This window comes from Coenobita brevimanus, chromosome 19 (assembly GCF_032717465.1).
Source record: "Coenobita brevimanus isolate Jiangsu-jjx chromosome 19, ASM3271746v2, whole genome shotgun sequence".
NCBI classification, from domain to species: domain Eukaryota; kingdom Metazoa; phylum Arthropoda; class Malacostraca; order Decapoda; family Coenobitidae; genus Coenobita; species Coenobita brevimanus.
The window spans coordinates 17,629,333-17,652,930 of record NC_136972.1 but is presented as its reverse complement, the minus strand read 5'-3'; the positions used below and the strand labels follow the sequence as shown (position 1 = coordinate 17,652,930).

Here is a 23,598-nt window from a genome sequence, read left to right as displayed (position 1 = left end):
ATCTTCCTACTTTCTCTGTACTTACTTCAGTGACAATTACATACACAACACCATTTCTTGTTTTCACGTACCTGAAACTGAATCTTAAGAATTCTCTACTCTCTGGCTTTGGTTATCCTGTCATCTAATATACTACAGTAGTGCACCAACTTTCGCTACAGCAGGATTCGCGGAATCCACTTTCGCAGCATGCACCAAATATTCCCTAACTTCCACTTTCGCTTGAAAAAAATCGATTTTCGCGCACAAATTTTGGGTTTGGGACAATATTTTGAACTTTGAATTTACTGCACCGCCCGCCCGCAACCCACCGCCATCTTGAATGACGTCATGTCAACACTCTGTCCACCCATTCCCGCCATTGTGTACGAGCGTGCTAGCTCCAATGTGTTGGATTCTCACGGTTCAATGGCCTCTACTATACCTGGTAGTGTGGGGAAAGGGCCTGGTGGTGTGGGGGGAGAGCCTGGTGGTGTGGGGGGAGGGCCGGGAGGCAGTGGTGGTGATAAAAAGTGACCTGGAGAAGACTAAGGAAATAACGGAGGTGGAAGTACCATTGGAAGCCGAGGGGGCAGCCGACCATGGTGCTATCCCTACTGGCAGTGCCATAGAGGAGCTTAACCTGGATGAAGATTTCGATGGATTTGTTCAAGAGAACCTAGCACAAAGGGAAATTCAGCACAGAGTGGAAGTGTTGCATCAAGTTGCATCTGAGGAGGCAGAGAGAGAGAGTGGTAGCGAGGCAGCAAGAGGTGGCGCCAATACGTCTGGCGTGGCTAAATAAGCCCGCCACGCGCCTCGGATACTTACCCCCAACATCCATTAAACACCTCAACCTGGTCTCTGTGGTATGTTTCTCCTCATATAATGTGTACTGTACAGTTTTTATTGTTTGTATCTCACAATGCAATGTACAATAGTGATTTGATGTACTGTATTGCAAGTGAAAATGAAAATCTGATGTTACTTTAGGATAACCGGGAACCAATTAGCCTTTTTGCCATAAAGACAATGCCCCAACTTTCGCTAATTCCACTTTCGCGCATTATTTTTGGACCCAATTAGGCGCGAAAATTGGTGCCCCACTGTATAATCCTAAGCGCGCGCGCGTGCGTGTGTCTGTGCGTGAGTGCGTGCGTGTGTGTGTTCTTCTCTAATTATTCTTACCTAACTGTATCTTTACAGGAATGAGTCAAGCTCGTACTGCCCCGTGTCTTAAACCATATTTATCGTAAATATCCCTAAAACTGTGAATTGTTTTGGCACACACTGTTTCATTCGGTAGTGCATTCCACTGCTCAACTGCTGTATTTGGGAAACTAAATTTCCTTAAGTCTTTATCACCTCTCTTCTTATGCAGTTTTTTGCAGTGTCCTCTTGCTGATGCTTCCCCATAGGTTAAGTAATCATTTATGTCTATTTTCTCCTTCCCTGATATGCATTTATATAGCATAATCATGTCACCTCTTTTCCTTCTATCCTGTAGTGTTGGTAGATTCAGTTTATTTAGTCTTTCTTCAAAGCTTAAATCCCTTTAGCTTGGTACCCATCTTGTAGCGGCCCTTTGAACTTTTTCAATCTTGTCTATGTGTTTTTTGAGATGAGGACTCCAGAGTACTGATGCATACTCAAGGGTTGGTCTGATGAGTGTTGTTACTTTCTATCTTAACATGTCTTCATTTACAGTATGTATGTGAATGCTATTCTCATATTTGAAGGCAGTGTATACATGTTCCGTACCTTCTCACTGGTGTGGTCAGCCGGAGATAGTCTGTTACTGATAATCATACCTAGGTCCTTCTCTCTTTCTGATGTGTGTAGGGTTTTATTTCCTAACGTATAATCCCAATCAGGTCTTTTTCCACTTTTACCAAACTTGATTACATGACACTTGTCCACAATGAATTCCATTTGCCATGTATTACTCCATTCATGAAGTTTATTTAATTCTTCTTGTAGCTCTTTACAACAGTCTGTGTTAGTAGTTCTCCTTTGTATTTTTGCATCATCTGCAAACATATTTAGATAGTTTTCATTTCCAGTGTTTCTGTCTATATCATTTATATACACTAAAAACATGATTGGTGCCAGCACTGAGCCTTGTGGTACTCCACTAGTCACTTCTTTCCATGATGAGTAATTTCCCCCGAGTACTGTTCTCATTTCTCTTCTTATGAGAAACTCTTGCATCCAACAATACACTTTGCCTCGAATTCCTCCTTGATGGTACAGTTTCCATAAAAGTCTTTGGTGTGGTACTGTGTCAAATGCTTTCTTGAAATCTTAATAGATACTGTCCACCCATCCTTCTCTTTCCCGTATTGTGTCTGTTATTCTGTCATAGTAGGTCAACAGATTTTCCTTTTCTGAAACCAAACTGTCTTTCTGTTATCATATTGTGTTCTTCTAGATGATTTACCCAAGCTTTTCTTATAAGCATTTCTAATACCTTGCTTACAACACTGGTTAGTGATACTAGTTGGTAGTTGAATGGATTTTGTCTATTCTCTTTCTTGAATATGGGAACAATGTTTGCTTTCTTCCAAATATCAGGTAGTTTACCTTGACTCAAGGATTTCTTGAAAATTAAAAATAATGATTTGCTTAACTCCTCTGCGCATTCACGTAGTACCCAACATGAAATTTCATGAGGACCATTTGCTTTTCCTTTGTTTAATTTACTTAGCTCCTCCTGTATTAGTTTTTCTGATGTTTGTATATCTGGTAGCATGTGTGGGCATGCATGTTCCACATAATCCCTCTCAAAATTTTTTTTCTCTGTAAAAACTGATTGGAATTTATTGTTTAGTGCTTCACAGATATCCTTCTCTTGTGTACAGGTGATTCTCTCGTCCGTAATGGATTGTATTGTATCTTTTACTTTGGTTTTGCTTTTGATGTAGCTGTAAAATAGCTTCGGTTGATCACTACCTTTTTTTTGTGATATCCTCAAACTGTTTTTGGGCTTCCCTCCTTATTCTTGTATAATCGTTTCTTGCCTATTTGTAATTATTATATGCCCTTTCACTATTGTGTCTTCTGTATCTATTCAACAACAAATCTCTTTTTTCTTTTGATTTTTTACATTCTGTATTGAACCATTTCTTTTTCTTTTCTGCTTTTTTGTGCTGTGGGATGTACTTCTGGACTCCTATTTCATAGAGTTCACAGAATTTTTTATATATAGCATTGAAATCTTGTCCTCTAAGCTCCTTTCCCCAAATCAATTTCGATGAAGTACTTCTTTAGGTCATGAGTGTTTCCCTTTTTATAGTTTAGGCTTTTTTTGTAACTTTCATTGCTGTTAACTATGTCATGTGCTATCCTGAAGTTGCAATTTAGTACTGCATGGTCGCTTTTGCCGAATGGTGGGTGATATATTAAATTGTCAATATCGTTTTCTTGCCTAGTAAATATGAGATCTAGCATTGAGGGTACATCGAGTCCTCTTTTTCTTGTGCTTTCCCATACATGTTGCGTTAGGAAAAACTCTTGCACGAGATCCAGGTGCTTTTGGTCCCAACGGCTTTCTTGGCTTATTATATCTAGAGTATTCCAATTTATATTTGTATTAAAATCTCCAGTTAGTATAATTCTTTCCGATTTCTCTTCCATTTTATGTAGTAATGCTCTTAAACTCTGAATCGTATTCTCTGTCAGGTCCTCATATTCGTCTCTTTCCTATGTGTTTGATCTGGGTGGCATGTACAAATTGGCTACAATTATTTTCCCTTCAGATGTATTGATCTCTACTGCAATCAGTTCTACTTGTGAGGGTATATCTAGTTCTATTTCTTTGACTTTTAGATTTTTCTTAGTAAATATTATAATTCCTTCTCCTTTTTTTAAGTTCCTATCTCTTCTCCATATATTATATTCCTCTAAGTTTAGGATGTCATTTGATATCCTTGGTGTTAATTTTGTTTCAGTTAGGCATATTATATGTGGTTCATTTTCTCTGACATAATCATTCATCTCTAATAATTTAGATACCATTCCATCCACATTTGAGTACATCAACAAAATCATCTTGTTTATATACTTGTCATGACTTGGTTCTACTACCTTCCTCCTTTTTATTCCCTCCTGTTTATGTACCACTTTCGTACCCGCAATCCTATTACTCTGTAAAAAAAAAAAATAATGTATTCTTCTCCTCTTCTGATCTTCCCTCATTTTTTGTTTTTGCTTCCTCCCTATTCTCTTTCAGTAATTCCAGTTCCTCTTGTATTAGGCATCTTTTTATCCATACATTTTTGAACTCCACTTTTTCCGTAAGATTCTTTGTATTTTTTTAGTATCTCCTCCACGGTGTTTACACTCTGGAAGGTTACCTTTAGGGGTCTTGACTTGCTTCTCTCGTATTTCCCTAACCTTTTGTGTTCCTCTATGTCTTTACTACAGATTTCCTCTGATACTTCTTTCATTATGCTCATTACATTTGCTATCTCCTTTTTGTCTCTTGAGATCTTGTTTTTTACTTCTTCCTCTTCTATACCAGTGATTACTATAGATTTGTTGATATCTACTGAATCTCTGACTAACTTAGGTTTGTTTTGGATTATTCTTTTCACTTCTTTTTTAATGCTTTTTTCTTCCACCCTTGTTTCTAAGTCTTTCCTTACTTTCACCATTTCAGCATAAGTGGTTTCCACATAATTTTTGTAGCTTTGCACAGCTTCATTCACCTGTGTTATCTTCTCCTCAACATCACTGCTCTGGTCTATCAGACTGCTTACTTGCCTAATCATCTCTGTATCATTTTTGAACTCTTCCATAATACTCTCGTGGTTGACTACTGTACTTGCCGTTTCACAAATATTTCTCCTAAGTGAACCCAATTCTACTGTCAGCTCATCTATGGTTGTGTCTTTCTTGCTGACTTCCTTTCCTAATTTTTCTATTTCTTCCTTTTGCAAGTGCATCTGTTTCTTAATTTCATCAATCTCATTTTGAAAAGGCATCTCTGGCCTGTGTACTCGTTCCACCAGTTTATTGTGAGTCTCCATTTCAACCAGTTCTTGGTAGAAATCATCGTTCTGCTTTCTACCTTTATCCCTTTTCTTTTCCAGATTTGCTTTACTAAAGTATGTGGTCATTTTGCAGTACTAGAAGCACATATAGTACTTACATTCCCTGGGGCAGTTGTAGACTAAACAAACGATCAGCTGATTGTGTGCATTCTTGCTCTAATTTTTCTTTTCTGTTTGAACAAGTCTTGCTTAAAACTTCTTCTTGTGTGTGTGTGTGTGTGTGTGTGTGTGTGTGTGTGTGTGTGTGTTTACTGCAGCCATAATTGGAAAAAGGCTTTTGATAAAACTTGGCAGGATGGCGGGAACTGGATCCCAGATAAGCCAGTTTCAGTTTCATATTGCGTAGTACTTTCTGAAGAGGGGGTTTGACTCCAATTATTTTTCACCATTGGTGTTACAATACATGCATTGTGAAGAGGTGGCAAGGCATTTCCGCGGAGTTTCGTACCTCTGGTGTACAGGTAGGGCAAGGGTGTTGTACAGTCATAAGAAAAACTATCATCACTCTTCAGAGCTATGCACTATGACACAATGACGAAGTGTTGTGGAATGACGGAACAGGAAAGTTTATACCGCAGACCCGTCAATGTCGGTTATGTGAGACAGATATTAGAATTTGTGCTAGAGGTAATAAAAACCAATTAAATCGTTTGGAATCTGTGCATAGTTACAATACGCTTTATTATCCAGCACTGAATTCATTTAATAAAAAAATGTAACCGAATGGTCTGAAGTCGGCAACACACATGCAGACGGGCAATGAGTATGTGCACCCATGCCAGACGTATGATAGTACTTCAGCCGATACAAGCCAAGTTAGTAAATTTTTAAGGTAATAATGATATGTCTTGCTTTCTACATATATTAAATGTTGAGTAGAAGGAAGATAATAATACATGATCAGTCTCATTGCTTTAATATTTTGTATAACCACCCCCAGCGTCCAGAACAGCCTCTAGACGTATGAAGCATCCATCTGAAGCATTTAACCACCCATCTAAAGCAAACAAATGATCTTGTGCATCCCTGCTAGACTATCATAAAAAAAAACAGTCGATGCCTATATATTTAATACCCTTCAAAATAATTTATTTGTTGTATTCTATAGATAATAAGTGTTGAATAGTAGAAAAATAATAAACCTGCCGAGTTTCATTATTAATCCCCAGCAGGGCGCTCAGAGTAACGCAAATTTGTCCTATATATTTGCCCGCCATATGGCTCATTCTTGCTCATTAGTCCAACTCTTGCATTGGGCTTGTGATATGGCAACACTAGATGGGGTAGGGGCGAACAGCAAGGACCCACCCACATAGCCCAGCTAACGTTCGTTTAGCATCGAACATTTCTGGGGTAACGATACTTTTTTTATGACTTTACATCGACATACTGATGTCCATTACTTTATTGATGCCATGAAAAGACGATTTTATTCAGCAGAAAATGGTGGTACTGTGGTGTTGGTAGCGGTGTGAGCTGTGATGGTGGTGATGATTGTGGTGGTAGCTGTGATGATGATGGTGGTTGTGGTAGTTGTGATGGTTGTGGTGGTAGCTGTGATGATGATGGTGGTTGTTGTAGCTGTGATGGTGATGGTAGTAGCTGTGATGATGATGGTGTTCGTGGTAGCTGTGATGGTGGTGGTGGTGCTGTTGCTGATGGTAGCTGTGATGATGGTAATGGTAGCTGTTTTGGTAATACTGGGGGTAGCAGTGGTGATGATGGTGGTGGTGGTAGCTGTGGTGATTGGGGTGGTAGTGGTGGTGGTCATGGTTGTAGGTGGTATTAGCTGTGGTGGTGGTGATGGTGATGCTGGTAACCATGGTGATGGTATCTGTGGTGGTGGTGGTGGTGGTAGCTATAGTGCTGGCGGTGGTAGCTGTTCAAATATGGTTCTCATTTAGGCAAGTGCTTTGCAGCACAGTAGGGCCACGAAGCTCTTTTCTCGAACTAAATATGTATGTTTTGTTTACATTTTCCCTATTTCTACTGATTATGCAAAATTCATTGTCTTACTTTTCAGACAATAATTTCCATTTCTTCTTTTTCTTAAGTCTGCATCCTTGAATTACCAGCTTTGGAGATATCATGTTCACCACACCCTTTGCTGCTCCTCGTCATTCACTGAATCACCTGGTGAACAAGCCCACACTTTCTTTTATCCTTAATGGCCTAGAGCAGCTTGTACAGGACCCTTCTTGTATTGTTATCTGCCTTGGAAAGAGTTCCAGCATAGCTGACCTTTTCCTTACAACTAAATTTTCTGCTTTTATTTTTTTGTTAATCTTTTTTCTGTTGTGCTCCTTCCATCACAGCCTTATCACCTTAATTTGTACTATCACTCCGGTAAGGCTTGTGCACCCTCCCAGGAAGTGCCGTTGTGCCACTTTGGAGCTATGATATTCCGTAAAATAATGATTGATTTCATGGATGAAAGCCATCTGAGTCTGCTTCCTACATTACGGGCAAGAAAGCATACATTCGTTTCTCTTACCTTCTGACTAATTCAACAAAACGTTGTGTAATCATGCTCCCTCTCCTGCTGTTCACAAGAAGGAGGAGGCCTACAAAAGGTGCTGGCACCTGCCCACCCAGAATCTTGTCTTTTTTATACTTGTCCAGAATCATATTAATTATTTTCTTCGCTCTGCTAAGAATAATTTCATTCATACTAAATAGTCTGAGCTCTCTGACTCGGATTTTATCTGCTGCTTCTGACAGCTTGCAAAAAAAAAAAAAACTTGTTAACAAGTTTAATTCATCCTCCTTCCCTCCCCTTTTCTGCTCTGATGGCTCTATGGCTGTTTCTTCTCCTGAATAGGCAAAACTCTTCGCCCACTGCTCTTCCAGTTCCACTTGCGGCGATTCTGGTGCTGTTCCCCCATCACGTCACCTCTCTGGCTTCCACACTGCAGACATTAAAATTTCTTCGGTTGATGTACAGTCCTTTCTCACCTCACTGGTCTCAGTTCTAACAAGGTATACGGGTCTGATGGGTCCCTCCTGTTGTTCTCAAGAATTGTGATTCTGTGCTGACAGCCTGCTTCGGTAAACTTTATTGCCCATGCCAGTTGATTTTCAACTTTCCATCTTACTGCAAATTTGCTCTCATTCATCCTGTCTAAAAGATGAGTGAACATTCCCGGCCTCAAACGATCACCGAGCTGTGATAAGATCTTGTATTTCTGTAATTTTCCTGTCTATTCTTTTTAAGATATATGTAAACCTTTTCTATCATAATCTTTCTGGCCACCAGTAAGGGTTCCGCCAGGGACACTCCACAGGTGACAATCTCACCTTCCTTTCTGGGTCCTAGTCATCCTAGTTTTGGGACTTTGATGAAAGCTTTGCTATTGTTTGTGATATTTGTAAGGACTCACTGCTAAGTCTGGCATAAATCTCTAATTTCCAAACTGCCCTCTATCATTGCCTTCATCTCTAGCTTCCTTATTGGTCGCTCTTTAGCTGCTGCTTCACCGTTGCATCCACTTTTCACAGTGTCCATCATAACAGTTGCATCAACAATCATTGAACGCTATGGCACACCTCATTTTTGTCTTGGCTTATATAACTGATTTCCGTAAAAGAAACCTTGTTGTTTTCAGTGCATCAAAAATTCGTCTATTAAACCTTTCGATCCTCCAGACTCTTTGTCAGGAATATGTACACAGCTCAGTCCCTCATCCTCTTACAATATCTTTGGGGTTTCATTCTTCCTGGACCTATCATGGAAAGATCACATCAGTTCTGTTGAAAAAATTATTTCCAAGAGATTTGGCGTGCTAAGCCAGTTCCATGCCTCCTTTATCCCATTCCACAATTGTTGACTTTGTACTGGGGTTTTATTCGCCTGCATACAGAGTACACCTCGCATGTGTGGGGCAAACCCACACACACAGCTCTTCTGTAGTTGAAGTCTAAGACATTTCGTCTTATCAACTCTTCTCCTCTCACTGACTCCTGTCAACTTCTCTTTTCACAACATTATTGCTTCTTTATCCATTTTCCATCGCTGTTTCAATTGTCACTGCTTTTCTGAACTGTCTGCATGCATTCATCCTTCATTACAGTGGATGTGTTGCACCCATCTGGAAGCAAATTCAATCCCCTTTTCCAGCTCTCTAAAGCAAACGTTAACCGATACTCACAGTCATTTATGAATGCATCAGCTCTACAGCAACAGCTTCTGTTGGAATGTAGATTACCAACGAAACTTGATGCAGTCTTTGGAGAAAGTAAGGTGCTTCTACACAGAGCTTAGTTTCTTTCCACCAGTAGCACAGAGTCCACATGCGTGTATGTCCTCATCCTACAGTACAGGTGCCTAGCCATGACTGACTGACTTGGATTTGGCATGGCGGTGCTCGAAGACTAATGTTTAAAAATTAATCAAATGAGCATCTCTTCTGAATAAATCCAATGTTTGGAGATGCTTTACTTAATTGTAATAATTCCTATACTTACACACTAATAACACTGAAATCGTATGTGACTCAAAATGCTCAGTCGCTACTGATGAGCTGACCACCCCAGCTTGTAAAACTCCTGGCAAGAAACATGAGGTACCTGAGAAACAAAAGAAATTGTGTGGCTGAAGACACAGAACAAGGCACAAAGGAATAGCACATCCTCAATAAAGTAACAAAAATTAGTACATTCTAAGGCACAGAACATGGGCATAGGTGGACTGTTGTGACTGGGCTGGCTACAAATAACGACTGGGGGGGGGGGTGACACGGGTTCTTAATTTGTAAGAGTGACTAGGGAGAAGGGTAGAGTCAGGAGTAGCAGGGGCAGGGGGGATTGACTCTGATGGGGGTGCGTGTCTACATCCAAGCCACTGGAAACTTACATAAGGTTATCTTAGTGCAGTGTCTTCTCCCCTGACTGGAGATGCAAAACTTGACATTGTTGTCCTTCTCATACCGGAGGACACGGCATGAGCCTTCAAATTTGGGGGAAAGTTTAGATGTGGGGATGTGATTGATTGAATAAACAATGTCCCTGTCCATTAGCTTTTTTTTTTTTTTTTAGCTGACATTTGTGGTAACAAAGCATCTCCCGTTTAGACAAGGCAAGTGAGTCGTGAATTCTCTTAAAAAGTGACTGGAATGCAACTACTCTGACCGTCATAGATTCGTCGAAGTGAGAAGAAAGAAAGCTGTACAAGAGACGCTTGTCCATGCCAAAAAGAACAAAGTGAGGGGCCTCAGAGATGGACTTGGAGATAGCACAGTTGAGGGCAGCCACCACCATGGGAATGTGTTCATGCCAGCAAGCCTGGGCAGCACAGAAGTGCCGCATGATGTTAAGGATTTTCCTGTATTGGTGTTTAACCAAGCCATTGGAACTAGGATGGTAGGCTACAGTGCTGCACTGGTCGACATTAACGGCACTAAATATCCATGAGAGAAACTCGATGTATTCTCTGCCATTGTCTGAAATAAGGGTCCTTGGGGTGGTGAAAGGACAAATGACGATATTGACAAAAACCTGGGCAACAACCTGGGCTGATATGTTTTGCAAAGGGACAAGGATGGAGAAACAGGAAAAGTGGTCCAGGCAGACAAAGAGGTGCTAAATCCCTTTGAAGGTCAGAGGCAACTTTAACCCGCCCCGTCCCATCGACGTATGGGTACGTTGCAACGATTTGCATTTGCCAGTCCCGGCGATGTACCAGTACGTCGTGCAAATGCAATGTGCATAATTTCGACAATTTTCAAAATTCGCGCTTGATTTGCGGTATGTACCCTCGCATGACCTTCCCCTACCTGCCACCAGGCAGGGACACTCGGCGACCCCGTGCGACCCGCACTAGCCCACCACTCGTCCACTCACCTGGTAGCAACGGTCCTGCTCAGACATGGCTAAGAGAGGTCTCTCAGACAGCGAAATTCAAGTTGCCCTGGACACCTTTACAGGCGACAGTGATTCCCCACTGGACGACGAGGATATGGACAAGGATTATGTGCAGCCAGAGGAGGAAGAAACCACCAGCAGTGACGAGGAAGTTCCTTCTCCCAGGAAGCAGCAGTACCTGACTTACTGTGCTGCTAGAGAGGGGCAGCAGGCAAAGAAGGCACGTGCAACATCCTATCCCTATCCCCAACGTGATTCGGAACCAGAATTCGAGGACGAGGATGAGGATGGAGCCGTGGGACGTGCTGCCACGTGGTATGGACGTGAGGTGATAACTCATCATGGCCCAGAGCGCACACCACGTTGTATGAGCAGGTATGGGCCTAGCATTTTGTTTGGGGAGTTAGGAAGTCAAGTGGAGGGAGTGGGGAGTGAAAGGAAAAGTCCAGGGAGGATTAGGGAAAGTGAGAGTGACGTGAGTGAGTCATTGCTCTCCCTACATAGTGTGAGGCGGCGTAATGGATCACGTGGGCCAGTGCAGGTGCGTTCCTTATTACGTGGGGTTGTGAGGGAGGGGAAAGGTGGGGAGCAACCACTCCCAAGCATGTCTTATGCTCCCCAATATCCCCTAACACGTGGTCGAGTTAGGGTGCGTGAGAAAGCACGTGGTGTTGTCATGGAGGGGGAAGGTGGGGAGGAACCACTCCCCAGCACGTCTTCTGCTCTCCAATATTCCCCTATTTCATCCCCACAGCCCCCTAATGTTCCTCAAGGCCGTAAGGGTAAGGGAAAGGAAAAGGGTAAAGGCAGAGGGAAGAGGAGTGACAGTGGGGAAGCCCTCCGCACTCCTTCTCCCCCACCTCCCCAACCAGGATCTCCTCCCCACCCAGACGAAGACGGTGATGGGGATGATGGGGACGAGGGATTTGTGTCTTGGAATTGGGAGGATGGGAGTGATTTTTCTCCCCTCATTCACCCCTTCACTGAGCAGGGGCGATCTGGCTGCATTGCTCCAGGAATTCACCGTAATTCCACCAGGTTGGATTTTTTCCACCTGTTTTTCAGTGAGGCATTTGTTGAGCAGATTGTATACCAAACCAACCTGTTTGCAAGCGCCCAGCGCCTAGAGAGTGAAAGATTGGGAACAAGGAGTAGGCATTCTATCATCTATGATTACCTTGTCTCCCTTCCAGAAATGTTCTTATTTTTTGCCCTGGTCCTTTTGATGGGTATTATACGAAAGAACAGAATTCCTGCTTACTGGACTAGGGACCCTGTTATGTTTACCCCCATATTTGGTCAAGTGATGAGCCGTAATCGGTTTCAACAAATTCTAAGTCGCCTCCATTTCTATGATCCTCATGATCCTGCAACAGCAAACAACACTGATAAAATGAGGCGAATTAGGTTGATCTTTGATCACCTCAGGCAAACCTTTCGTTCCTCATTCTATCCCTATAGAGACCTCGTCATAGACGAGAGTCTCGTGTTGTGGAGAGGCAATATTTCATTTAGACAGTATATACCCAGCAAAAGGCACCGTTTTGGGTTCAAGATCTTTGTTATGTGCGACTGTAGGACTGGATACGTGCAAGACATAGTCTTGTACACCGGTGCACAGACAGACATAATAGAAGATCGAAGTATTGTACTGTCGGGAGCAGTGGTAAAGACGATGATAGAAGACTACCTTCATCGTGATCACGTTCTCTACCTGGACAACTGGTACACTAGCCCTCTTCTCGCTCGTTATCTTCACACGCATGAAACGGGAGTCTGTGGAACCGTAAACGTGAACCGACGTCACATGGCCAAGGTAGGGCGGAAACTTGCAAGAAATGAGGTTGTCTTCTTCAAAGCCAACAACATCCTTGCAACTGTGTGGAACCACAAAAGAGAAGTAAGCCTCTTGTCCACTGTTCACCGTCCCTTGATGCACCGTACTGATTCCATAGATTACCGTAGCGAGAACAGGCGTCGTGTTTGGAAACCTGAGTGTGTCATGGATTATAATATAAACATGCGCCTCGTGGACCAGTCAGACTTCATGATATCGACGGTAGAGTGTGCCAGGACCACGATGAAGTGGTATAAGAAACTGTTCTTTCACTTGCTAGATATCACTGCTCTGAATTGCCACCACCTTCACGCCATGACAACAGGAGTTCAGGAAACATTTGAAGGGTTTGTGAGGGAGCTCACAAGAGAAATCTTTGCAAGGTACGCTGTTGAAAGGCCCCAACATCGCACCCGCACTGCCCCTATTGCACAAACTTCCCTGAGAATATCCAGCCGCCATTTCCCCACTCCTATCCCTCCCCAGCCAAACAGACCTAGGCCCCAACGCAGGTGTCACGTGTGCAGTAATTCCCAGGTGAGACTCACGACACGGAGGAAGGACATCCGCTATGAGTGCGTGCAGTGTGACGTGGGTCTCTGTATTCACCCATGTTTCAGTGAATATCACACGTTGATGCAATTCTAATATGGTGTGAATGCGAAAGGACGCAGAAAATATGAGGTAAATGCGACAGACAGACGTTCAGTGAAATTATCAGTCATGTTGATCTCCAAATATTAGTATAAAGTGCATACGGGTAGAACATAAGTGCAAAAATTGTATGTAAGTATATAAATATGCCCTAAGTGGAAACGTACATAGCGAGGGTTTTATGATGCGATATTCTGTCGCTCAGTGCAATAAATACGGCCCGTAATTATATAATTATTATTATTGGAAATTCTTACGGGTATAATATAAGTTCAAATTATTGTAAGTGCTGAAATATATTCTAAGTCAAATATTCATAGCGTGTGTATAGAGATGCGATATCCTGACGCTCAGTTGAATGAATAAGGCACGTATTAGTGAAAATAAAAGTCAGCAAGTGGTAAAGTGTGTAATATATGTGAAGAATTAGTATATAAGTGTGTGAGTATTATGTTGGTCGAAACATTCATTGCGAGGGTATTTTCATGCGATATTCTCACGCTCACTTGAATAAATAATGGGAGTAAGTATGTACAGTGCAGTACAGGGGTGTAAACGTGTGTAATGTAAGTGGGAAATTATAATTGGAGTGAATAAATAAAGTAGATGATGAAACACGAGTGTTTGAGATCGTGGTTGCTACGTGAATATGCGTTACCATATCGCTAAATGCCCTCGTAATGAATGAAAATAATTGAAAACCTTTACAGTGGTGGAGGAAAGGTTCTATGTAAATGGGAAAATAATTGGAAAGTGATAAAACAATTTGGTATGTTGAAATACGAGTCATAGCGAGTGCGCTTACTAAGCTGATGTGCGCTATACTTATGCTGCATATCATAATAATGAATGAAAACATCTGAAAACACTTACAAACAGTTGTAATTGGTAAAATGTCATTGAAAGAAAAGTATACAAGTAGAAAAAATGATAGGTTGACTCATACAAGACACTTAGCATATAGCATGTTACGACTCGGACCAAACTCGCTATGCTCGCGTGATGGTACAATGCTTATTTTTCATATATATGTGTCTGAAATCCATTATATTGTTATTGTTATTGTTTATTAGTTCAAATTCAAAAAATTTAGAGGTGTTGTGTGTTGTTTCTCCCATTATTCCTTACCATAGAAAACGTAAGCGCATATCACGTCCATTACAGAACACCACACCTGGCTCGGGGGACCTCACCTGAACGGACCACTTCTAGACCGCGGGAACCACTTTCTTTGTGATTTTCCTTCGTTTCTCGACCTAAGTGGAAGTTTTAGCCAAAAAAAAATTTTTCCAAAAAGGCTCGGGACTGGGGGATGTCATAGGTGCGGAAAACCTCGGGACGTGACAGGTTAAAGATCGATTGTGACCGTGTCAAATGGTTGGGAGGGTACTGGGTAGAACAACAAAAGGACAGTACCACTGGCATTTCCTTTGTGAGAGGGACATGAGTGACAAGCATCAGTATAGTCCTGAAGGTCTCGGCTAAAGGTTAAACAGAAGTATTGGAGGTGAGCTTGCTTAAACATCTGTCTTTACCACGGTGCGCAGTAATTCGAGAGTCATGAAATTTTCGGAGATCAGGGATGATTACAGTGGGGACCTGCCGTGTCACTGACTCTAGATAATTGATGACTCTTTTCCAGAGAGGGTCCTTGCATTGCGTTTGCTTAACATCACTGAGATCAAGATGCAGAAAGGGGGACACGGTGGCATTGACGTCATTGACATCCTTGCTCAGGGCATCAGTGACTGTGTTTGAATGACCATGGATGTGTGAGAGGGTAGGTATGTAGTCCTGGAGAGTGAAGAACCAACGAGCTAGTATCACCGAGAGGTTTTTGCCCTGAAAGAAGTGTAGGACAGTTAATGGTCAATGTAAATGTGAATCTCATAACCTAAAACTAGAAAGTGCACATAGAGCACATACCTCCACCAATGCCATTAAAAAGGATCCGGATCCTTGGATATAGGATCTGGATCCGGATCTGCCCCAAAATTTGATCAGTTTTTTCATGGTCCATGACCCACCTTTCCATAAAATTCCATTGAAATTCACTGAGAACTTTTGGAGATATTGTGCAGGTTACGCCGGATCTGTATCTGGATCTGCTTCAAAAATTTCTCTTTTTCTTCCTTGGCTCATGGCCAATCCTTCCACAAAATATAATCAAAATCCATTCATGACTTTTTGAGTAATCCTGGATCTGGATCCATGGAAATAGGATCTGGGTCCAGATCCAGATCCGCCCTCAAATTTAATCACTTCATTCTTGCTCCACAGCCCACCACTCCACAAAATTTCTTTCATATTTACTGAGATCTTTTGGAGATATTGTGCAGGATACTCTGTAATCGGATCCAGATCTGCCCCCAAATTTAATGATTTCTTCCTTGACCCATGGCCCACCCTTCCACAAAATTTCATCAAAACCCATTCATAACTTTTTGAGCAATCATGCTAACAGACAAACAGACAAGCAAACAAAAAGACAAACAAACTAGTGCTTGCAAAAACATAACCTCCTTGGAGGAGGTAGTTATGTCTTTGAAGTGTTTGAGAGCCCACACGATCGCAAATGCCTCGATTTCCTTGATGGAGTAGTTCTTTTCAGCTTTGTTGAGAAGGTGACTAGCATAAGTTATTGGCTGCAGGTGACTGTCATGATCTTGTGAAAGAACAGCTCCCAAACCAATGTAAGAGGCATCTGTACACATGATGAAAGGTTTACTGTAACTGAGGAAAGCATGGACAGGGGAAGAGGTCAGAGCTGACTTGAGGGAATTGAAAGCTGCGTCTTGCTCACTTGCCCAACACCATGTGGTGTCACTTTTAAGCAACTGGGACATGGGGCGAGCAATGGAAGTGTAACTCTTGATGTACCTTTTGTAGAATACCATTTAGCCTAAGATAATACGAACATTTTCAAGTGACTGGGGACGTGGGAAGTCGTCAGCAACAGCTTTAACTTTTGTCATCATAAGTGAGAATACCCTGCGAGTTTAAGACATGGCTCGAGATTTTGATCTCTTTCAGAAGGAAGCAACTTTTGGAGAACTTGACTTTAAGTCCTGCAAACTCCAGTCATGAAAGACTTCTCAGAGAGTCTGCAAATGGTCTGACACTGACTTAAAAGCAATAAGGACGTCGTCCAAGTAGGGAAAAACATCTTGCCAATGAGACCAGCAAAAACATTGTTCATTAAGTGCATGAATACTGCACTGCTGGCATCGAGACCCATCAGGAGATGTTGGAAATGGAAATGTCCAGTAGGTGTGCTGAGGGCAGTTAAGGGCTTAGATGCTTCGTCAAGGGGAATCTGAAAGTAGCTTGACATGAGGTCAGTGGTAGAGTAGACTATGTTATTCTCTCCGATTGAGTGGAGGAGATCCTGAAGGACTGGCATAGATTGCGATCCTGCACAGTGAGCTTGTTGAGTTCATGGAAGTCCATGATGAGGCAGAATTTGCCACTGGATTTGGGAACTATGGAAAGAGGAAAGTTCCAAGGAGAGATAGTGAGGGCAATAATGTCCTGGTCAAGCAAGTCAGCAACAAGATGCTCTACTATTTTGCACTTGCTGTGGGGCATGTTGAAGACAGGGATGTACCACAGGTGAGCATCTGCCCTGAGCAGAATGGAGTGATCCACAATGTCATTCCTTCCCAAGGGCTTGCCAGGAAGACCCATGATGTCCCTGAACTCAGAGAGAGGTGTTGTGAAATCCTTCTGGGCCTCTAGGAAACGTTGAGTGAGAGGGGAAAGGACCCTGGTGGTAGATGGTTGTACGGACATTGCATGCACAGGTGCTTGTGGCAAGTTGTTCTGATCAGAAACTTTGACATGGTTGGGGCAAAGAAGGAAGTCACATAAGTTAGTGCCAGCTGAAAGTGGAAGTGGGGCATTAATCTCATTAAGTCTTTCACATATTTTTTTTTTTCCTGGATGTCCTGCACATGGGGCTTCTGTGATATATAAAGAATTGTTTTGATAAAATATTTCATACAACAAAAATAGACTATAATTTCCTGAATAAAATGATGTCTAACATTATGCAAAAATAATGAGTGATGAGCTGTCAAAACCTGTAGTGTTGGAGCTCGTCCACTGCCATATGTATGCCATTCGGTATAATGATAAACTCAAAGCTGTTTTTTTCTTTTACTATAGCAGTTTCATTTTCACTCTCACTTTCATCTGGCAACATACTCTGAGTCATCAGACATCACTTCCATCAGATCCATGTAAGCAGCCGTGGCAGCAAATACATCTCGTACCGTATGCCTCGACATACTTTTCATACATAACAAAAATAACAGACAATAAAATAGTCCTCCTGTGATGGCAGCCCCTCAATCTTCCCACCTCTTGATACTGAACCACAATTGGACCCCCAGTACTGGGGCACAAATATGAAAAGTCCAGAACATGTAAACGTGCCACCTGACAGCTATAGACATTTGCTTAGTGGCACGTCAACATGCCACCCGATGTGAAAGGGTTAAGGATAAACAGTGAGCTGTAACCCTTCTTGATGATGGAAGACAAGGCAGAGGGAGATGAGATGCCCTTGACTCACATGTCTGAGGAGGCACATGATGTCAGCGTCCCAGGCACTGACAATGCGTATGTGCACCTTCGCAAATGAACAGGGGGAGAGAGTAGTGAGGCTGGTCAGGGCTGCATGCAATTGGGAGGTGCATTACAACATGACTGTAGCTAAAGGCACCTTCATTTGTTGGAAAATGTCAGATGGAGAGTCCTCTGCAGCATCTTCTGCTAAGCTACAGTACATACAAGTGCAATGACACTAGCCTGGAGATATGCTTGCTGGGTGGAACATCTGTGCTTGCGAGGACGTCGCTATGGTCTAGTCTGGGGATCAGTAGCTCATGACTGAACTGCATATTCTTTTTTAATGCAAGGAAGAAGGAATCAAAGGTCAGGAACCCACAAAACAGTCCCTCCAAGAAAAAAGCAAAACCAATACAAAAGAGAGCCAAATTCAAGATCCGTTCATTTCGAGATGCCTGGACACACTGCATTTGAAAGACTGGAGATTATAGGAAGTAGGAAATACAAACGGAGGGAGACAGTTCAAGAGTTGATCTGTTGCATAAATGAAGGACTGGGAGTAACTGTTAACTCAAGCATTAGAGCGTTAGACAGAAAAGGGATGAGAGTTTGTTGCTAGATGGGTGCTACTGACAGACTGAGAAGCAAGAGGGGTCTGGGTAAAGGTGACTGTGTTTAACGAGGGAACCGAATGACTGACACCAACTGGGCAATCATGAGGGGATTTTGGCATGACAGGAACTGTGGCAGCCTTGAGAAGAACTTCATCTGAGGTAGACACATCAGTGGAATGAACTGGGGTAGTTTGCTGACTGACAGACCATTCGGCAAGGGAGTGGGTTCAGGCATGGCTGGCAAGAAACAACTGGACAAACTGATGCCATTCCTTGCTGAGAAAGACGTGATGTCATCAGCAATCATTAGCAGTCATGTCTGGCAACCCCATGAGAAGGTTTACGGGGAACTGAATATCAGCTGTGTAAATTTGGAGGAAAATTGGAGGATGTCTATCTGTGAGGTAAATTTCTAGGGATGTCTTTCCATAAACAGAGTAGTTGGTGACATGAACTCCACAGAGCTTGAAATTTTGGGGGCAGCTAGCAGAGTGTTATTTGCTGAAGGTCGTGGAGGCAGGAATACTGACGGTGGCACCTGAGTTCATGAATATGGACAGGGAGAATTTTGGGTGACAGCTGGAACTGATATTGCCTGAAGCCATTTTTGAGAGTTTATGAGGGTGCAGACAGGGAGTTCCAGTTGTAGTTGGGGAGACGCTAGTCACATGGGAGGTTGGCATGGTTATGAGGATGACTGCGTCTACTGTGTGCATTGTGATGCAAGAACGCAGCAATCTTTAGGCTTGTAAAATGTCCATCTATGAAAGTAACGGTATTGTTGTGGTTCTGACCGCTGTTGCTGGTAGCACCGGTTTGCTGTGTGGCCTGGCCATGGGCAATTGCAACACACCAGCCTACGGGACTAGGAAGGTGAGCGGGAGGACTGACAGTGAGTGTACTTGCTGCGAGATAGTGTGCAATTGTGCTTATCATCAGAGAGGGTATGCAATCACATGGTATCAAGGCTGAGGGCCTGGTGAAAGTTGCGATGCAATAATGCTGTGGGGCCTGACTGGAATTCTTGAAGTGGTGCACAAACTCGGTTAGAGTTTTGCCAGGAGTGATTGCCACAGAGCTAACTTTGATGAGGGTACTCGGGTGAAGGCAGATGAGGAGCTCGAAATAGTCAAACAAGGATACTACGTTCTCCACTGAGATGATTTTGGTGGCATTGCACCAGTCTGACTCCTTAAGGAATTGCTGGAGATCACTCTTAAATGTTAAGGCTAGTTTTACTGCTCTGGATTTTTCTGTGTGTAGACTGAGGTTGTGACTCTGAGTGAGTTTGTAGAGAGGGGATAGTGCTTCTAGTTTATGTATTCCACGAACTCTTTGTTAAACTGTTGACAAACTCGTCAAATGAAGTCACTTCCTAGAAAATATCGGATTGCATGACATTTCCTGCTGTGCAGTCTCCCATATCTATGTGACTGCACAGGATGGTGATCTTGTCTGTGATTGACATTTCTTTTCGCTGTGAAATCTTTCTCTCAACTTCCCTGAGAAAGGAGAAGACATTAAAGTTGGTGGTGGTAAATTTAGGGAGTCCAGGGTCATCCTGTATGACCGTGAACAAATGAGAATAGGAGGGAGGTTTGGGGGGTAGTGTCAGAGTCAATAGAGGAATGGTCAGAGGACATCGTGAAGGCGTCTGTCTGTCCTTGAGTTGGAAACTGTCTAGGGTGCAGGTAATAAAGGGATTGAATAGAAGGGAGGTAAAATGCTTGTTAGCATGAGAGATACGGGTCATGAAGACACTGTACATGTCCTAAAGGGGGACACTGCAAACAACCACTAAAGGCAAAGGAGAATCTTTGAAGGTAAAAAGGTTAAAATCAATTACAGTAGGGGGTACCCGTGGAGATGAATCACCAGCCACAACAGACCACTCACAGACTGTGCCTTGGCGTGAAGTTAGATGCCGTCTGTCCAAAGAGGGAGCAGAAATCCTCAAGGCTTGAAAAAATTATGACTGCTAGGTTTTTGCTGGCAAGAGGTGCGAGTTAATTCTTGGCTTTCGTGTGGCTACAAACTACAGAATCCTGAACCTATAGTTGCTGAACATTGCAAAAAGACATGCAAAATAGGCACAAAAGGGGTGCAGGGGCTTGGGTCAGTATGTAGCCAAGTAATTTACAGTCAAGGCGGATCGCATGTGGCAAATTAACTTACAGTAATTATCATACAGCACAAGCAAAGGGAAAAGTAATCAAACACAGGTAAGCTACACTGACATAACAAACTACTAAACAATTATATCTCGACACATAGCATATATCATTACTAAGGAACAAAGGCTGTCAACCCACAGATCACTGTTACTGTGCAATGAATGTTAATGCACAGGATACTACTACTGATCCATAAACTTGACTAAATTGTTCAATACTACAGAATATAAAGCTGTTGGTGTAGAGATTGACATAAATAATGTTTCTCAGTATAACAGCTTTCTTTAGTTACTACACACGACAATTGCATAGGATACACAGTGGTTAAATGTTCCAGGTTCCACTCTCACCACACATCTAATGATTCATATACAGCACCAGACAGGCAGCAGGTAACCTAACATATAATGACGGCTGTAACATGTTACTGCAGAGGGAGGAGAGGCCCTGCACCCAGGCTTCTAGTATTGCACGGTCCTAGAGTCCATAATTGCAGAGGAGTGTAAATACCACAGATACGCAATACATCGAGGCTGTCTTAGTCCCAAGGGATAGTCTATTGCACCACGAAGGAGAGTGGGTGAGGGCAGGAGTGGCCGTGGTAGTGGAGAGTCGGGGGAGGTGGTTAGCTGATGGTCTGTTTTCGGGGATCAGCTGGTGGTGGGGCAGGATGGCGGATGGCGAGAAGTGGCATGGCGGGTGCCATGTTCGTCACAAAAATGTTCCCAAGCTGCAGAAAACGAGGCCATAACAATGGTACTGCCACTCTCAGCTCCTCGGGGGCAAGGGCGGCAGAAACAGTAGGAAGGCTTGTGGGGGTCGCACTTGTGGTGTGGGGGCTGGAGGAAGGTGGGAGGTGGCAGCTGGAATGGGATGATGGACGGTCGATCTTAATGCCAGGTAGCATAAAGGTGGGCGTCTCTTCGCGTTGAAGCCAGAGAGGCCAATGGGGCGACAGGGACTGGCAGAGGGTTGAAGCTTGGTGGTGAGCCTGGATGGAGTTCGTGTGAGGCGTAGTGGCTCGTAGTGGACGGCAAAGGACTAAGGAAATTTTTGCATGTGGTTGGGGAGATGGTGGTATTGGCTGGAGAGCCTGTGTGACGGTAGGACAGTGGTGGTGACAGTTGGTTGGTGTCAGGCTGGGTAGCGGGCAGTGGGCTGACTGGCTGAGTGGCTTGTATTCCTTCGTATCTCACTGCCAACCACCACTTTGTTGGAATGTAGATTACCAGGACACCTTGATATAGTCTCTGAAGAAAGCAAGGGGCTTTTACACCTCAGAGCTAAGTTTACTTCCACCTGTAGTACAGAATCTGCACGCGTGCATGTCGTTGCCCTACGAGTGCCAAAGCATTACTGACGAACTCAGCACTGGCGCAGCGGCACATGAAGATTATTGTTTCAGAATTTATCAAATGACCAACACTTCTGAATAAATACAATGCTTGCAGATGCTTTACGTAAGAGTAATAATTCCCCTACTGTCTAGCTCTCTATTGCCAGATGCCTTAATCCCGTAAGGGCTGGCCACAAACAAATCGCCTCCATGTCGCCCTGTCCCCTGCCATTTCGCTGCTCTGCTACCAGCTCACACCCACCTCTCTCATAAACCTCTCCACTCCATCCCTTCATCACATCCTTGGGCTGCCTCTCCCTCTCCCTCTCACTTACACACACTCTCCTCGTCAGTCTTTCACTCTCCATCCTCCCCATGTGGCCAAACCAACTCATCGTGGTTCTCCTAACGCTTTCTATCACATCCACAACCACACCACAACCCTCCTTTCATTTCCTCATTTGTCAGTCTGATTCTGAATGTGACTCCACATACTCCTCTCACATAAGTCATTTCCACTGCCCTCACTCTTGACATGTGTCCTCCCAACAAGGTCTAAGCTTCACTTCCATACATTAAACTTGGTGTCACAATACTGTCATGCAGTAAGTTTTTCACTTCCGTGCTCACTTCCCTGTTTCTTATCACTGTTTTCAAGGAACCAGCAACCTTTCTTCCTTGTTGTACCCTTTCACGCACTTCACCCTCTAAACTTATATCCTTACTCATCACACTACCCAAGTACTTATCATACTTACACTTTCCATTTCCTCCTCATCCAACCTCACTCTTCATTCAGTAACTTCATTTCTCTCAGTGATCACAACTTTACTCTTCCCTACATTCACCTTTAGATTCCATATTTTACACACTCTCCCAAACTCATCCACCAAGCCTTGCAGCTCCCCATCATCTTCAGTCAACAACACAGTATCATAAGCAAGCAACAGTACAGGGAGTTTCCAAACATTGCCCTCTCTTATTTGGGCTGCTCAAACATCCACTGCCCTACCTTGAATCTCTTTTATAACCCCATCCATATACAGATTGAACAGCCATGGAGATGACACATCTCTGTGGCAATCCACCCTTCAAATAGAAAAACCCACTCAGTTGACTATCCACACGAACTGCAGCCTTAGCACCCTCATACATACTCTTCACGGCATTCAGCAACTTCCCATGTACTCCATGTATTCTTAATACTTTCCACAATCCTTGTCTTATGCTTTTTCCAAATCCATGAAGGCCGCATACAACTTCTTTCTCTTCTCTAGAAACTTTTCCACTAAAGACCTAGGAATAAATATCTGATCTGCACAACCTCTTCCCTTCCTAAAACCTCCCTGTTCTTCTAATTCCTCTGTTATTTCCATAAATCTGTCAATAAGTATCCTATCATATACTTTTCCTATTACACTAGGAACTCAAATGCCCCTGTGATTATCACACATTTCATTTTCTCCTTTTCCTTTGTACAGGGCAATAATTATACCTGACTTCCAATCATCCGGGACTC

The 23,598-nt window shown here is 43.0% G+C and overlaps 1 protein-coding gene across 1 annotated transcript in view; it reads left to right on the top strand.

Moving 5' to 3' along the window:
• Nucleotides 1–9,294, top strand: part of LOC145391701 (uncharacterized) — a 66,925-nt gene extending 57,631 nt beyond the window's left edge. The window contains exon 2 of the mRNA XM_080266241.1: nt 9,151–9,294. Coding sequence (XP_080122367.1) covers nt 9,151–9,294 — 144 coding nt within the window. The remainder of the gene's footprint in view (nt 1–9,150) is intronic.
• Nucleotides 9,295–23,598: the final 14,304 nt, after the last annotated feature.